Here is an 18,183-nt window from a genome sequence, read left to right on the forward strand (position 1 = left end):
TCCATGCTTTGTCTCATGGCTGTGAGCATTATTTGGTACCTATTTCCTTGTGCACTGAGTTTCCATTGATATCTGCTGCTTGCTCGATTGTTTCAAGGATCTGCTGGATCGTTGTAACTTTCTTTTCTTGATGGAAATTTTTCTTTTCAATTGACTGCACCTCATCCTTCTTTTATCAGACTGCTTTCTTTTAAGTGGTCATATTTTGATTTTTTTCCCTCATTCGCTGTTTCCAGCCTGCTTTCTTTTTCTTTCCGGGACTTGCATTCCTGAAGTTGATGGAATACTGCCTGTGTTTATTTCTGTTCCTACGTCGCTCATAAAAGGTGATTCGTGCACAATAATATGAAATAAAGACAAAATTATGGATATCACTACGCTTGTTCTAGCACTTTATTTGATCCACATTTGACTTATTATTTATTATTCCCCATTTGGAGTTTTTAGCTAAAACACTGTCTTTTATATTCTCTTGTTGAAGAAGGGGTCTTCAAATTTAGGCCAAAATTTCTTCGCTTTATCTTTAGGAATGCATAAAAAAGAATGATTAATTTTCAAGACTTTATCTCCCACCTTGAATTCAAAATCCCACCTTTTGTTGTCATTACAAAATTTTTACTTTGCTGTAGCCACATCAGAGTGTTTGATGGCCTCATCTACTAGTTTCTGGATGTCTGCCATCTGAAATTCCTCACCTGTCTTTTAGATGAAAAATAGTTCATCCAATTAACTTTTTGCCAAGAAAAAATTCGACTGGCATTCTCCTCATAGTTTCATGCTTGCTGTCTTGAAGGCAAGTGCAAGTTCACTGACGTAGCTATCTCAGAGTTTATGCAATTTTTTTATAACAATATTTCTATTCATCCACTCTGCACTATTTGATGGCAGTCAATAAGGAACCATTTTATAATGGAGCTGCATATTTTGGAATAAATTTATTCAAAAGTGCAACAATTTTAGCAGAGGATCTTTTGAGGGGAACTATTTTTATCTATTTTGAAAATTGATCCAAAAGAGTAAATATCTATTTTTGTTAACCTCACTACTTGTATATGAGCTTAATAAATCAACTTCTGTTAATTCATTTGGGAAAGTAGCTTTTATGCTATTTAGATACCCAGCTGGGCTATGATTTACATCATTAACTAATTGGCAAATGCAACTGGAATTAACATACTGAGTAACAAACTTTTGTAGCTGTGGGAAAAATACAGTTTCTTGAACTCTTTGAACTGTTTTGCTTATCTTGAGATGGTCTGAAATTAGTGCATCTTCCAGTTCCTGAAAATACTTTGTCTTAAACTTACTGAGATAACCTGTCTTAATGTTATTTCTGTTTTTTTACTTTAGAGTAAAACAAAAGTTTGCCAATAATTTCGTAATATAGCCATTATATCCTGGTGTTCAAAATGATCAGATCTTTCAATGAAGGATAAATATTTTTAAATTCCAGGTCTGTTTGTGACTTAGAAATAATTGTTTTGCCAGAATCTAAAATTTTAATTCATTCCCCTTATCATCTGATTCAATTCTTTGTAAAGCATCCATGATAACATTTATTGGCAAATTTTGTATGGAACATGTTTAATTATTGAATTGTATTCTTGTAATTTAAGGGCCATCTTCTAAATATTGGCGACAAACTCTTCTTGAAATACAAACAACTCATGGTGGCATGCTCTGAATAAATTTTTATAGGTGATTTCCCAAAATAAACTCAAAATTTCTGAAGCACTGAAAGAACTGCTAATGTTCCTCTTTTTGTAGCTGTTTAATTCCTCTGAGTTGGATTAAATGACTTACTAAAATATGCAATTAGCTCACCATCTTGCACAAATACGCACAACCTCTACTGTAAAATCTGATGCATCTGTGTAAATTTCTAGGTTCCCATCGCTTCAGGAAATTTCAAAGCTGGACCTTGTATTAATGTGGTCTTAAGTCTTTCGGACATTGTGTTTGCTTCAACCATCCAAGTAAATTCGACTTTCTTTTTCTTTAATATTATTAATGGTTCTGCTATCTGTGCGAAGTCTTTGGTAAAAAGTCCTATAATAGGAACACAAGCTCAGAAATCAGTGTGATTTCTTCACTGTATTAGGTGGAGGGTAATTTTTTATTGCATCTGTTTTTGAATCTTTGGTTTCGATTCCTTTTTGAGATATCTTATAGCCAAAGTAACGAAATTCTTTGGCAGCAAGCAAATTTGCATTTGGATGCATTTACTTTTAATCCTGCTTCATTTATACTTCTCTTATACTTTTATGGTTCTTTTATACTTCTTTCTTCTTCTATTGCTTTTAATCCTGCTTCTTTAATCTGCTTAGAAATTATTTCATGTAAAGCTCGAATATGTTTGTCTGTGATTTCACTGGTTATAACATATAGGTTAAAAAACATAGATTTTTTTTAGGACAGGTTGTAGTATAATGTCTATGGCTTTTTTTTTTTTTTTTTCTGTTTTAGTTACAGCAAAGCCTCGAGGGCTATCTGCCTAAGGAGAGGGATGCCTTCGTGGAGGACTTTTTAAAGGAAACTGGCTCGTATACACGTTACACATGAGGAAAACCACGAAAACGCCCATGCAGCCAGCCCGTTCGCGGGATTCGAACCTCGGACCGAACTACCAGCGTTCAGCGACATAATGTCCATGGCACTTTCAAACATGGTGATGCTCTATATAAGCAAAACAGTATTCTCAGGAACACCTGGTAATCTGTGCGGTGGTTTTTGGCACATTCTGTGGTTTCACACATATTGGAAAATACCCAGAGAAAGATCTAGTATGGTCATGTATTTTCGGTGACTATTTTCGAATTATTTCTTCAATTATGGGCAGTGGTTAAACTGGATATTTAGTTACACTATTTAATTTTTGACAATCGGTTGCAAAAAAGCATGCATAACAATTTATCGATGGGACATTATTCTTTCTTCGTGGTACTACTGGGCTAGCATAAGACCTAGTTATGGGAATTTTAATTTTGTTTTTTACCATTTCTTGGATGTGTTTTTCCATTATTTCTTCTTTAACTTTATCATAATGGTAGAGCTTTGCTCGATTGGGGGGAGGGAAGAGTTATTTACTGTGTCTGTGGTATGGTTTATGATTTTGTGTTAACCCAATTGAATAAAGTAGTAAAGCTTCTTACCAGCAGGTTCATCTTCAGTTTTTCTTTTGGCTCTAGATCCTTGAAGTCTATGGCCAGATTGTCGCTTCCTGAAAATTAATTGTAACTCCTGCCACTTTTAAAAAATCCATTCTTAAAATTGCAGGTGCTTGAAGATTTTTCAAAACCCTATTTTTGTTCTCATTTTTCACTTGTACATTGTAACTGTACTCATATATTGGCACTATTTGCTTGGACAGTAATAATTTTTATTCCTTCAGTAGCAAACACTTTATATCATTTAAAATTCTTTCTAAAAACTTTTCTGCCAAGAAACTACTTTGTGACCCAGTATCCAATAATGAGTCTGCTGAATTTTTTTTAACAGGATTTGGATTAAACATAGGGATACATTTTTGATTGAAACTATTTAATTGAGTTTGAGAGGGAGTTTTCTTCTTCAGAGATCTCTACTTTTTGTAACCTCTGTTTTTCAGTACCTCTTATTAGTTTAAATTTTTTCTGTCTTCCCCTTGTTTCGTCTTTTGTGATTTATCTTGGCAATTGCCATTTACATGTGAAACTTTCTTTTTATCTTCAAAATGTTTACTGCTATCAACCCTTAGCCTCCATTCTGCTACAGATCTGCAAAAATATTCATTTGATCGCTGGCCATATCTTGACATATGCATACATTTCTCCCTGCCTACTTTAAACCTTACCGCAAGCTCAAATAAATTCTCAAGTGTGCTCAGGATTCTCAATTAAAAAAAAAGTCTCCTCTGCATCTTTTTTTTTTTTTTTTTTAACCGTACAATAAATTTACCAGCTGTGCATGTGGAGACTGTGATGCTGAGAAGACCAGACTAAAAGCTGTATTGTGTGTAGTCTGAGATTTTCTTCGAATAGCAACAGAGTTTAGTCTTCTTTGCTACTATAAACTAAGTCCAGTCCAAGCTCCTAATAGACTTAGAGCAAGTTATTGTTTCATCCGAACAGAGCTACAAAATGTTAAAAAGGTTTTAAAACAAACCTTTTTTTTTTATTAAATTGAAATGGAATATAAATGCATGACTCATGCTTATAAATCAGTCAACCACTTGTGGTGATGTAAGTAACAGTAAATTTAAATTTAAAACTATGTTTCATAGCCAAGGCTACACAAATTGATTAACTCAAAATGGGCTAAACCCTGTCAATGGCATGACATTTTAAATGTTGGCAACTATAATTAAAAGCTGAAGAAAATAATCATATATGAGCTAGCTAACCTAGTAACATGGCCTGAAAAGGCAGAAACACTCTCTGTCTTAGGATCTAACAACCTTGGCTTAAATACTCAATCTAATTGACATTCTGATGAGGAAATGAAAGGGAGAAGTGACAGTAAAGATCCAAAGCATAAAATAACTGGTTAATGAAAACTAATAGTAACCTTACGATTTGATGAAAGTTAATTTTTAAAAGTCAGAGAAGCAAGGGAACAAATATTACCTTTAGCATTTTTATCCATGTAAATTTATTAATATCCTATGAGCAGTTTCTTAGCAGTGAAACCCACTTACTGAATTTCGTTATATTTTTTCCAATTTAAAAAAAATGTATATTCTTTCTTCATTTCATAGTTATTTATATACAGTTTAATTCATTTATATATTTTCTTTTCTTAGCTACTAACTATATCAGGTTTCATTGAAATTTTTAATTTTAAGTTAATTTAATTATGCATTATATGGTTAGTCTGTGACAGGTCATTTTATTTCTAGGTATGGTTATGTTGATTGGATTCTAGGAGATGAAGGTGTTAAAATTGAAAAGTTGAACTTTATCATGACAGTTAAATTGTTTCTCATGCGATGTTTTCAATCAGTATGTATTTTTATGATATAGATTGAATATCTGTTAAATTTAGTGAGAAATGGTTGAAAAGTAAAATTTATATATATATATATTTTTTTGAAAGTCTGAAAAGAAAAGTATTTTAGTTTTCAATCCTTTTTTAATTTCTTTTAATCCATGTTTATTGCTTTCATTATACTTTTGTTTTTGAGAGAGACAGAAATTGCCTGAAAATTATGGAATTTAACTTTCTGATTTAAAATGTTTAACAAAATCATGCTGTAATTTTTAATAAGGAATTAAATAGTTATTATGTTTTAGATTATTATCTGCATTAGAATGGTAAGAATAATAGTTACATGTTGATTTTTGTAGAAAGTGATTCGTTGGAATGCTAGTGGAAGTGCATATAAATACAGTCAAAAGTTGTTAATTCAGACACCCATAATCCGGACCTCAAAGGTTCAAACTTTCTGCGCATGCGTCGCGTTGACGCATGCGCGTAAGGCCTTTACGGCTGAGAATATGCTTGTGCGCGTGCCCAAAATACGTTTACGAGTGCACGTTTAATGCATAACAGACAGTATAAGATAAGCTAAAATTATTTAATTATCTATTTCAGTTAATGTTGCAGATTGCGTTGTTCCTTAATCTTTGAATTGGATCTGGCTTATTATTTTTTGCAGACTGTTAGAGCAATTTTATAAAAGTAAGCTTGAACTTTTGATTATGTTAAATAGAATTTCTGATATATATTTATTAATATGTAAATGATCTACAAAGCGAAAGTATGTTTCGAAGTTCATTATACAAAAATTGGATAAAGGCATATCCTTTGTTTATCTAAACTTTAACGTTTGTTTATCTAAACTTTGTTTATCTTTAACGCTGCAGCACCCACCGCGCAATGAATTGGAAGTTGATGTGTCAGCACTATCCTTATCTTCAGGGCAGATGTTTTTATTTTATTTGGCTTATATATCCTTATTAAATGTAGTATTTCATCTCGATGTACTCCATCTTTGATATGATTTAAATCAAATTCCTCGTCATTATAATTCGCTAACGAAGAAAGTGACAGAGGTTATTGAAAACGAAAAAATTTCAATTGACAAATTAGTCGGCATTCTCGACACAGCAATTATAGGACTTGAACAGCGGAACTTTGTAACTGAACAAGAAATTATGTCTGTTTAAAGAATTAAAGAGAATGTATTATCACATAAAAAACGAAGCAAGTTAAACAATTTACATTGAAAGAAATGTTTAATAAAGTAAACAAATAAATATTAAGCTCTTTTTTTTTGTAAATTTTGATACCCTTTAGATCATAATTGTTCTTTATTTCATAAATTACGGTTTCATATTTTTAATTTTATAATTTCTGCATGCCATCTTACCATATTTAAACTGATGATCTATAATCCGGAAAAATCGATAATCCGGAATCGCCAAAGTCCCGACGAGTCCGGATTAACGACTTTTGACTGTAATATGTCAGCATGAGGGAGTGTATTAAGTACTCATACTATTACTGATACCTACATGATACTCATATCAATACTTCTTTTGTGGCATGGAGAATGTCAAGTGGGTAATCAAGCTCTTGTCATGTATGGTTTAGCTTGTCGATATTTATAGTGGTTATTCCCCCCCCCCAATAGCAGGCACTATACATTATAGGCATTGGCCACTACTAAGGCTGGAGGCGGTGGTCACTTTGTTATAGAAATACTTAACAGGTAGCCCACTGTTGCCTCCTATGAGAGGAGAGACAATTTACATCCATGTCTTGTTTGGAATTCGAACCCTGGCCCATCAGTATGGCAGTCAGAGTCACTTATGACTTTCTTGTTTGGGCAGCTCTATAGTGGTTATTGTATTGATTATTCTGGCGTTTAAATCAACACTCATAAGTTTCATCTTATAAAACAATGTCTTTCACATATTCCCAGAGAAAAATCTGAAAGGTAAATTCCATAATTTCTACAAAATTGATTTTCTTAAATATAAAAATGCCAAAACATGAATATTTAAGTTATTTTATATTTGAATAAAGTACATGATGAATATTTATGTCATTTAAACATGAATATTATGTTAGTAATTTTTTTTGTAACTGGAAGTATGTGTCTATGGCCAATAGTTGTGGAAATAAAGGCTGAGTAAGAACTTTCATGGGCACAGTGTGTACATTTACACACACATATACATATATAAGAAAGAAATAAAATAAACAGAATTCATATTAATCCAAAGTGACCAATTTTCTAACAAGGAACATAAATTAAAACAATTGAATCAAAAATTTGGAAAACAAGACTGATGTAAAAGTAAATTAATACAAAAATAAAAAATATTCAGATAAAATTTGGACAAGTTGCAGAACTAATCCAAGAAGTCTTTAAATAAAAATATTTAAAAAAATGTTAATATAAAATTTAAATTAGTTAATTTTTTAAGAAACAAAACTTTAAAAAATAATATAATAAAACTTGTTTGATGTTATTAGGCATAAAAAGTTTTTTCCTTTCATTATTTCCCATCTTTCTTTACTCAAATGCTTTTTTCAAAACAGGTACCCTTAAAAACTGCATTTTTTGGATTTTTAACAGTAAGAGTATTAAACTAATTCTTATTCAAGTTATTTTATAAAATTTCTTTGTCAAACAAGTTAGCAAATGTTATAGTTTTTAATTATTTTAGTACTTCTGTGATTTTGCAACTGCTTAAAGCATATCATCATTTCAATAGGAACTGATTCTTCAGAATATAATAGGTTATTTTGCTAGTTCAGATAGTCGAATAAGTTCTTTTTGGAAGGTAAGTAAGTTTTATTTATATTCATTTTATTTAACTGATGTTTTATCATTTCTGTGTTTCTGTGTGTATGTTTCATGAAGATATTTCAAGTTAAAATTGCTATTAACATGAGAGCTCTTATATATATAGCTTATAAGAATAATATAGCCCAAATAATATTATATAATATTATTATATATATATGTATATTATAATATATATATGTATCTGTGTTTATTTTAAGCATTTTGTAGTATTGCATCTTATCTTCCTTTTAAAAAATGTAACTCTTCTATGCTGACACCCATTGCTAAAATTATAAATTTTATTGAATTATAAAATATTATGCTGTAGAAAATCTAAAATAGAACTAAAATAAACTTTTGATTTTCCTCTATCTTTCTCTCTATCCCTTCTTCCTTTTTTTAAGGAAATTTCTTTGACTGAAAAGACTTTATACTTGATTGAAACATATTTCATTGGTAAAGTTTCATATTCCTACATTTTATAACTGCCCAGCATTATTTTCATTAATAACTGCCCGGCATTATTTTCATTAATGTAATGAATACAGTCAAGCCTACTTATTGTAATTTTGGTTTATGGATATCTTGCTCAATAAAACAAATTTTATGTGTCACAAACCGTAGCAATTTCTTTTAACCCCCCCCCACTCAAAAAAATTCCCACCTAAGAGAATATGATATTATTGCTGTCCTGCTTATAAGAATAATTTTAGTAAGTAAATAAAGTTTTCAAGCAATCTTCATTTTTATTTTATGCAAGTTTGGTGGCAGTGAGAGGAAGTAGTGTCCACAAAAGCATTACATAAAGTGTCTTCGTTCATTAGCGGTCTGGAAACAAGAAAATATTCAATTTATTCTGCTGTAAAGACATTTGTTTTTGTTTCTTTTTCATTTCTTTGCCCCTCCCAATCGAGATTTTGTAATCTGGTATAAAAATTTAGCATTTTCTAGTTTTATTTTTATTTATTACCTCCCCAAATTCAATGCAGTCTTAAAAAAATCTGAAGTAATTAATTCATATTACATCCAATCCAACACCAGTTGGGATGTTAGAAATTTGTAAACCTGTCTTATTAATGTCAAAATTTCCCTTTTACCAGCACTACTTTTATAGAAAAATCTTACATTAGAAGAATGGTAGTTTTATTGAAGCAGTATTCTGATTTTGCCAATTAAATGCTAGAACAGTTTTAATTATTACTTTAATTACCAGTTTTGTCATTGTATATGACACCCCCCCTTTTTTTGTACACATTTTTAAAGAATAAAACTGTATTGCTGATCATTACAGAGAATTTACAGTATTTTAAATATACAAATAATACAAATGCAATGTAATACTTTCTTCATATACCCAATCTATCTGGGAAAGAACACCTTTTAACCATCTTTGTCAAAACCGAGACACTCATCTCCATAGCTATATGAAAAGTCACTTAAATCCTCTTCTAAATCAGTATCTGTCCTTATGCAACAAATTGTCATGTGTACTGTCCAGTGTGATTGTGAATGTCAGGGTATACACATTCACTGAACTGTACATAATTGTAATATTCCCACATTCCTCAAGGAAAGAAGAAAAAAATCATATAACTCTGAATAGAGGAAATTTCCTGAAATGAAGGTAATCAAAAACTGAGTACCGACATATAAGAAACTGAGTACGACATTTTCAGACCTATTTTCAAAGGAAAGAAGTGCGTCTTATTTGTCAGCAAATATGGTAATTAATGCTATTATTTTGAAAAGCGAGTTTTCTATTGTAATTGATGTACATTTTCAATTTCTGATTTGTTGCTCATATTTTAATTTAAAATTGTGAGGCATTCATTTCAAACTTTTTGTGATATTTCTTTTTAACTGTTCTAATTCTGAACTTGCATTGGAACAATTTCTTTAGATTTAGCACTTATCTTTTTTCTTTGTAAGAACATAATCATATTTTTAAATTTCTTAAAAACAAATTGATAATACCAAAAATATAATAAAACTCAATAATATATTTCTGTGAGAGATGCACGTAATGGAACTGATTGTTTAAAAGAAAAGGAAAATGTTTCCATTTTCAGCATTGAATATAATGCAACCTTTTAATATGCATAGATGAATAGAATATGAATATAATACATAGATTTTCTTGATGTTATATCTGAATTTTCGAGTTAAATGTAAGAATAATTCTTTCAGATGGATACTGTAAATTGGCCGAAAAATCTTCAATAAATTGTTAATATGTTCAAGTTTTTAAAGTTATTAAGGCATGAGAAATATTCATGAAATTAATAATTTCATTAAACAGGATTTGTTTAATGTGTATTTTGTTTCAGTTTTAGCTTTTAATTCTTGAAAAGTACATAAATTGAGTGTTTTATTACTTTCTAAAAATCCTACCTTTTTCTTAGATTTTTGATACTTTACTTTCTTCTTGGACTGATGCAAGTACTATGAAATACCAAAGTTTTCAACAGCAAAAATATATTGCTTCTGCTCTAATAGTGTGTGCAGGATGGTTAAAAAAATTAAAAGAAAATACAAACAGAAAAGGTAATTTTTTTTTTTTTTTTTTAAATTTTAGTTATAAAACCTGGGTCTCTCTTGTAAAATATCTGCAAATATGAATGAAATTATAATGATTCATTTTGGAGGGGGGGACCTAGCTACAGAAGTAGGAAATAAAAGTGTTTAGAACAGTTTAACAAAAAAAAAAAAAAAAAGAGAGAGAGAGAGAGAGAGAGGTGAAACATCTTTTCATAATCTGTGTGTGATCGTAGAGACAATTTGATAAGCTAGTTTGCTTTGATTTTATTCTTGACTTAAATATTTTCAATATTCCTTTATTTAAATTTAAAAAAATGAATATATCTTTGTGGTTTACATTAATAGTTTAATTTTGAAAATAGGAAACTTCATAAAATGGCATAATTCATTATACTTGTTTTCCTTTTTTTTACAAAGTTGTTAAAATATCTAACTTTGTTTCAGCATCCATGCATTTGACCCATTTAAAAAAAGTCTCGTCTAATAATCCATATGATTATTATAATTATTTGCAGTGATGTTAGAGAGGGATAATATTGCCTTTTTCTGAAAAAAAATATTTATAAGTTTAAAATTATATATAATTTTATAATTAAACTGTTAAATCTAGTTTTATATTCCTGAGAAATTAGTACTTTTGCCAAGAATTTAAATTTTACTGCTGAATAATAGAATACACTTCCATGCTTTTGACCTGAAATCTGATATTTTTAGGTCTAGATGCCTAAAACTATGAAATGCTGATAATAACCTAAGATACTATGCCTGGCAGTTGAATGGGGTAACCCTTGTATATTTTGCCATGATGAAATGATCTAATCCAGTCTAAAAAAATAAAGATGTTTAATATAAGTATAAAATCCTTAATCTATTGAACTTGTCTTTTATTGCATTCTGCATGTTGAACATTATCTGCAGTTTAGGTGCAGTTCTTGTATTTATGTTATCTTAGAGATAAAACCATATTGCTTAATTAATTTTTATAAAAGATTTTCATTATTACTCACACATAAAATGAGTTCAGAAACTTGGATATTTGACAGAAATTGAGTGATTCGGGAGGTGGCTGAAATGTTCATGACAGAATCAAAGATGGGAACCATATTAAATAAATAAAAAAATTCCGATCTTCTGTTGAAATTTGATTGATAGTAATTGTTTAAACCTCCAAGAACTTTAATATCTGTTTAAGAATTTGGCCTTAAAATCTCAGTGTTCTCAAACATGCCATTAAATATAGTATTTTTTTCGTTTGCACCATTTTATATCCAGAGTCTTTTTCATTTGGCATACAGCTTCAATTGTATGAACACATTTCAAGATGAATTTGTAAAAAAAAAAAAAAAAAAAAAAAAAAAAAAGAGAGAGATTTGATCTGCAATATACATAATTTGATAGGCTGGAATGTCAATAAAAGATCATATTCAACAAAAGTGTATGCTTTTTAAAATTCATTCATTATTCCAAAAATTGCCTCACTTTGTAATTAAAAACTTTATTTTGTAGTACATTTAGATAAAGTGTTATATGGAACACACATAAGAATTGCAAGCTCTGAAGCATCTGTTCGTAACCTGGGCATGATCGTTGGAGATAAATTGATAACTGCTATTGATCCTGAAGCTCCAAAACTAGAATTTGAGGTAAAAATTAAATTATTTATATTTAATTAATTTTTTACTATAATGAATATGTGCAGTATCATTGAATTTTTTTTTTTTTTTTTGCAAGTTTTGCAGTTTTATAAAATATTCTATAAGGGTTATAAATATAACAAAGTAAATGGGAAAAGAAAATAATGAATGCTGTTAATGAAAATGAGTCTTCCTATAAAATTACCCTGCTAGTTATGGATTGAAAAGATGTACATCAACTTTTGTAAAAACATAAGAAAGATAACTTTCTTCAGGAACAAATTAAATTATTTTTTTGCCTTTTAGTTTGTAGAATCAGTCCAGAATAAGCGAATTTTAGCACACAAAGAACTTTTTATTGAGCTTGAGATAACCTATCCTTTTGCTTAATTTTATAAAAAATGTAGAGTGTCATTAGCCTGTTATTATCAGTAAGTCAAGATACAAGTTGCTGTATGTATGTTTATAATTTCTGCTGCTTTCATGAAAATACTTGATCAGTATGCTGTGATGAGGTGATGCAAAATTAGATCTTCCTCACTACCACTGCTAACTTAGGTACTAAACACCAACCACTGCGGAATCCAGGAGCAGGAAAACCAGTTTTCTTGTAGTACCTAAGACAGTAGCTTCACTCAAATTCAGTTCCCAAGGTGTACCTTATGGCTTCTCCTTCATTCAGTTGCCATCTCATTTTTTTAGCTGCTAACAGTACAAATAAAGCATCTAATTTCTAGTATGTCTTTAATTTGCATACTTTCAACCATGTAAGAAATTAAGCAGCAAATATTTCTATAAGTATTGGCTATTTGCTTACAATGAAGCCACAGCTTATGAATTTAATTCGTTCCTGCATCAAACAAAATGTTCATAAACTGAAACTGTTTTTCCTATAGGAATTAATGTAAAATGGATTGATTCATTCCTAGACCACAGATGGCTACTAGTTTAAATTTTACAACAGTATTCAGTTTCATAACATGAAACCACCATTAAATAGAAGGCATCTTCTTTGATTTTTTCTTTGTCTCTGTCACTTAGTTCTGCTTTAGATTCACTGAGTTTTTGTTTCATTGAAGATGGGTCCAATCTGATTTATCAGGCTGATATCTTTATGGGAAACCGTTGCATTTTACTTCATTTTGCAAAAATTTTGTAGTTCAGAGAACTATGCTAATATTTCTTTCTTTTTTTTATTCTTAAGATATTTCTTCCGTTATCTTTTGTCTCAGCTTCTGAAGTTGTTCTTTCTTTTCGAGCTCATTTTTATGGTCCTTTAGTAACTTCTCATGCCTTCATTGTTCAACTTCAAGTCTATTGTTTTATCTAGAGACACAATATCATAGCTAACGAAAAGTCCTATATGTCAAAGGGCTGTGTTTGCAACACAATCTGGCCATAATTTTCTCTGAGTGGAATTTATGGTTTTGTAAGTCACTTGTTGACAGGTTTTGTTACTGAGAGTCAAGCAATGTAAAATGTTAAAATGATATTTCCAGAAGTCCCCGAGTGTTAATTATGTGGCATAGATCACCTCAAAACACCTTTGAAAATCCTATGTTGCCAACTTGAATGTTTGTAACTCGAGACATTGTTTGTCATCTGAGGCATTTTTTGTTCAAATAAATTGTCTGTTATCCATTGTTTAACTGAAAATTGTACGAAGATTGATGCTTTTAGGCACAATATGAGATGCTTGTAATAGGATTTAAATAGATTTTTGTGTAAATAATTTCTCATTGAAATAATAACTTAAGTAAAATTCTTAGTTCATTAAATATTTTTTTTTTTTTTTATAAACAGGAAAGAATTCTCTAAAATAAAACAGTAAGAATTTTCTAAAACAGTAAAAAATTACATCTGAAATGACTTTGGAAAAAAAAGGCAAATAAATTTTGTTGTTATGGGCCTGGTTTGTTTGATTATCAGCTGTGTTGCTGTCAGAAATACTTTTTCATGTAAAAATAAAAGCATTTCATTTGCACTTCTAACACTTGCATATATTTTTAATTTATGGAATATTATAATAATGCAAAGAAATTCTCACATAAATAACAAGAAAAAGATTAATATTTTTAGTATATTTTCTTTCGTTGCATCATTATATGTTAAAAAGACATTTATCTTTGGGAAATATTCTGAAATAAATATAATTTTGAAAATGAAAGATTTTTATTATCAAATATACTTTTTCTCAAATATCATTAATTATCATAGTATTTGTTGGTTGTGACAAATTATTGTTATAATGTCATAAGGTGAAAAGCTCTAGATGTGAGATAGTTTCTTCCATATGTAACATGAGTATGAGTTAGTTTCCCCTAGCAAGTCTTCCATGAAAGCATCCTTCTACTTAGGCAAATGACTAACTGCGTCTTGAATTGGTTAAAACCTGGATGCAGTGCCTAAGTATGGATTTTTGTAAGTAACATATATTAATGTTAATTGTTACTAGTTTCAATAAAGAAAAGCTAAAATAATTTTGATTTTCAATAACTGGTTTTGGCTAATTAGTAATCAAGTTATTATATATCTGTTGCAAGTAAAGTATGGAGTTTGATAATGATTTAGAAATGACTTTGCATTTTGATCCTGTTCTGATTAATATTTAACTAAAGCATAAACAGAGGAAATTAATATAGTACCGAGAGAGGGTTAAACTAAACTGGAAAAATGGTTAACAACATTTCAGTTAATAAATCATTGAAAAAAAAAAATGAAATTTTTATTTTTAAATTTATTTTTATCTTCTATACTTGATATTTTTATTATGCTGTTTATCTTATTTGGAATTTTTTACCTTTTATTTCCAGCATACAGATACTAAATTAGTAAATTATGCTCAGAACTTGATTGAAATTCCACGCAAACCAGAGAAAGATTCTTTGTAAGTATTCCTCTTTAACTTTTTTTTGAGGTAAGGAACTCAAAATAAATTTTACCATTTTACTTTTTTTTTTTTTTTTTTTGTGAGAGAGATAATTCTTTAGGGGAAGTGTTTTATTATACCTTCAGAATGTTAATTTGTTTTAACTGATTTGTGGACTCGTATTAAAGGTAATTGTTCACATAGTGAGAGCTTTGCTTAGAATTTGACAAGAAAATGTGAATATGATCCGTATCTTTAATTTATAGAAGTAGATGAAGTAAATTTGTAGTAGCATGCAAAACACTTAAAATAGTGAATTATAATGATCGTGATAGATATTTTGGTATAACAGCTCAAACTGTGGTTTACCAAGCATCAGTTCTCTGATCTATAATCTATGAAATTGGTACTGCAGACTGCAAATGGTATTTGTTTCAATATGTGGCAGCATCACTGCAATATTCATTCATTGCTAAGCTATATAAATTTGTTTTCTTTCATCAGATGAAGGCAACTACGCAGTATATTTTGACTTAAATTCAACAAGGTTGCATTATATTTGTTGACAAAACAGAATTTGTACTTGCCTGTAACCTTTGAAGGGGGGATATGAGAATTGAATATTAAGCGAACATGACTAGGAGAAAAAATAATATAAGAACTCCCTAATGCAGAAATGGAGATGAATGTATTTTAGTATAGTTATTATTTTAATTGTATACTTATAATACTTTTTGATTTTGTACATTCAAAAACTCTTATTAATTACCATTTAGTTTCAGTTTTGCAGTAAAAACAAATTAAGCCATAACTTTATAATGAAAAAAAATTCAGTATTTGTTATCTTCTAACTATTTATTGTGTATTAGTTATATATATATATTGTTTCAATTATACAACTTAATTGCGTTCAGCTTTTAATGTAATTAATAAGTAGAATTCTTGTTTATCATATAAAAAGAATTATTAAATAATTCATTTTATTCCCAAATAAAATTCCTTTGAAAATGCTTGAAAATTATAGAACATTTATTATCTTATATAGGATCTTTGTTGAGGATCTTAAGTGCTTTGAAATTGTGGAACAAGAAAAGACTAGTTGGAGCCAATGTGATGATGCTAAAGCTCAAAATGCTACTATTCATGCAATGGTTGATAGGTAATTAAAAAAAAAAAAAAAAAAAAAAAAAATCTGAATTGTCTTCTTTTCTCAAACTTCAATCTCTGGGGATATTTTTACCTCAATTAATGGAATAAAATGTATTATTTTTCACACTTACACGTATATATGTGACTAAAGGATTTCTGTTATTACAGCATTTTGCATGACTTTAATAGCAATTTTTATTAATCTATTATCTTAATTTTGGAATTTCTAAACTCTAGGTTTAGAAATATTGTTTTATATATGTATATGTATGTAGAATTTGACTTAATTCACAGCATGAGAGCACGAAGTAATATTTAAATGGTTTACTTAATAGAAAGAAATAAAAGTAAATAAGAAAAAGTAAATAAAGATGACGTTAACGGTATGCAGGATTAAAATAATGATGTAGTCCTTTTACACAAACATTTAAATAGTATGATCGTCTAGAGTCATCACAGCTAAAGGCATAACATCAAAAGCACAATCTAAATTCATAAACTCTTGAAGACGCGTGAGCCGTCTGCTCACGTCTGCCCTCTGCTCTCGACCAGGTCTCAGCGCTGTCTGGGACGATTCTTACTGCGCTGGGCTGTACAGATGACGTCATCTGGTATTCTAATTTGGCATTGGATGTTATGATTTCCCACAGCTTCGGCCAGCCTGAAGAGGCATCGTCCTCGATGTCTGTTGAATGGACATCACCATCATGTACCTGCAAAGATAATAAAAAAAAAAAAAAAAGAAAAAAAGAAAAAAAAAAGAGTATCAGGTTTTTAGGTTTTAAGCTGATACAAACATCAAATCAATTTGACCATGGCTTCATATGGTCAGCCACAGTAGATGTCAAATTTGGTCCTTCATGGCATCCTACTTTTTCGATTTCATATCTGTCATTTGGTCTTACAGCTATGATTTTATACGGTCCATAAAATTTAGGTCATAGTTTCAAACCAGTCCCATATTGAGTTCTCTGAATGGCTACCAAGTCGCCAATCTTGTATAGTTTCGGTTTTTTACGTTTCTTGTTGAATTGTTTACAGTTCTCTTCTTGTATCTTCAAAATGTTGTTTTTCGCATCTTCTCTCATTTCATCACGTTCTTGTATCAATTGCTTTAGATATTCTTCATTCAATATCTCACTAATTCTCAAATCTTCTTTATTCTTCATTTTCGTGCCTGTGAGAAGCTCAAACGGTGAATATTTCGTACTTCTCGTAGTTGTACTGTTGATTATTCTCTGAACATCTGGAACATACTTAAACCATTTCGTTGAATTTTCATGTGATAATTTTGACAAAACAGGAATCAAAATTCTATGAATTTGCTCAATTTGTCCGTTACCTCTTGGAATACCGGTAGTAATTTTGACATGTTCTATTCCTTCTTCGGTACAATACGCTGAAAATTCTTTCGATGTAAAGGCACTACCTCGATCTGAAATGATTCTGGCTGGATTTCCAAATACAGTCTGTTTTTGCTTCAATTTTGAAATAACTTACGTAGTTGGTGATTTCACTGGATAGAACCAAGTAAATTTCGTAAAAGCGTCGACACAGTCAGGATGTGTTGGTATCTCTTGTTCGTCGATGGAAGAGGTCCAATAAAGTCGATATGATACATACTCAAAGGAACATTTTCTTTCAGTACAGGATGAAGAAATCTTTCTGCTTTTCTTTGCTTCTTGTTGTACAGTATACATTCTATACAGTTAGCAATTAACTTTTTCAACTTTGCATTTCAATCTGGGAATATAGAATTCTTGCTCAACAGCATTAACAGTTTTATCTACAGCAAAGTGGCCTTTTTTATGTACCTTCTGTATGATTTCATTCTGTAAGGATTCTGGCACTACTAGAAGATCTTTAATATTTTCAAATTTGTACAAAATATCATTTCTCACGAAGAATCCATTTTCTTCTCCCTTCTCAACTAAATTCTTGATTAACTTCACATGTTCATCTTCATTCTGTTGTTGTACTAACCGAATCTTCTCAGTTATATCGGATGTGTATGACGTTAAAATTAAAGTGTTTCTACTTAGAGCATCAGCATGTTTCATTTGGCTTCCTGAACGATGTAAAATTTCGTAATCGAATTCTTCAATAAACATTGCCCATCTCGCAATTTTAGGAGTTAAATCTTTCTTATCTAAAGTTTTCTGAAAAGCACTACAATCAGTTACAATTTTGAATTTAGTCCCTAACAAATAGTTTCG

The 18,183-nt window shown here is 30.0% G+C and overlaps 1 protein-coding gene across 1 annotated transcript in view; it reads left to right on the plus strand.

Moving 5' to 3' along the window:
• LOC118182761 (telomere length regulation protein TEL2 homolog) overlaps nucleotides 1-18,183 on the plus strand; it is an 85,119-nt gene that overhangs the window by 18,291 nt on the left and 48,645 nt on the right. The window contains exons 5-10 of the mRNA XM_085825693.1: nucleotides 4,877-4,979; nucleotides 7,704-7,772; nucleotides 10,180-10,321; nucleotides 11,822-11,958; nucleotides 14,763-14,836; nucleotides 15,864-15,977. Coding sequence (XP_085681819.1) covers nucleotides 4,877-4,979; nucleotides 7,704-7,772; nucleotides 10,180-10,321; nucleotides 11,822-11,958; nucleotides 14,763-14,836; nucleotides 15,864-15,977 — 639 coding nt within the window. The remainder of the gene's footprint in view (nucleotides 1-4,876; nucleotides 4,980-7,703; nucleotides 7,773-10,179; nucleotides 10,322-11,821; nucleotides 11,959-14,762; nucleotides 14,837-15,863; nucleotides 15,978-18,183) is intronic.

The sequence above is a fragment of the Stegodyphus dumicola genome, chromosome 10, assembly GCF_044657685.1.
Source record: "Stegodyphus dumicola isolate Sdum_Otavi_A_Nest chromosome 10, ASM4465768v1".
Taxonomy (NCBI): domain Eukaryota; kingdom Metazoa; phylum Arthropoda; class Arachnida; order Araneae; family Eresidae; genus Stegodyphus; species Stegodyphus dumicola.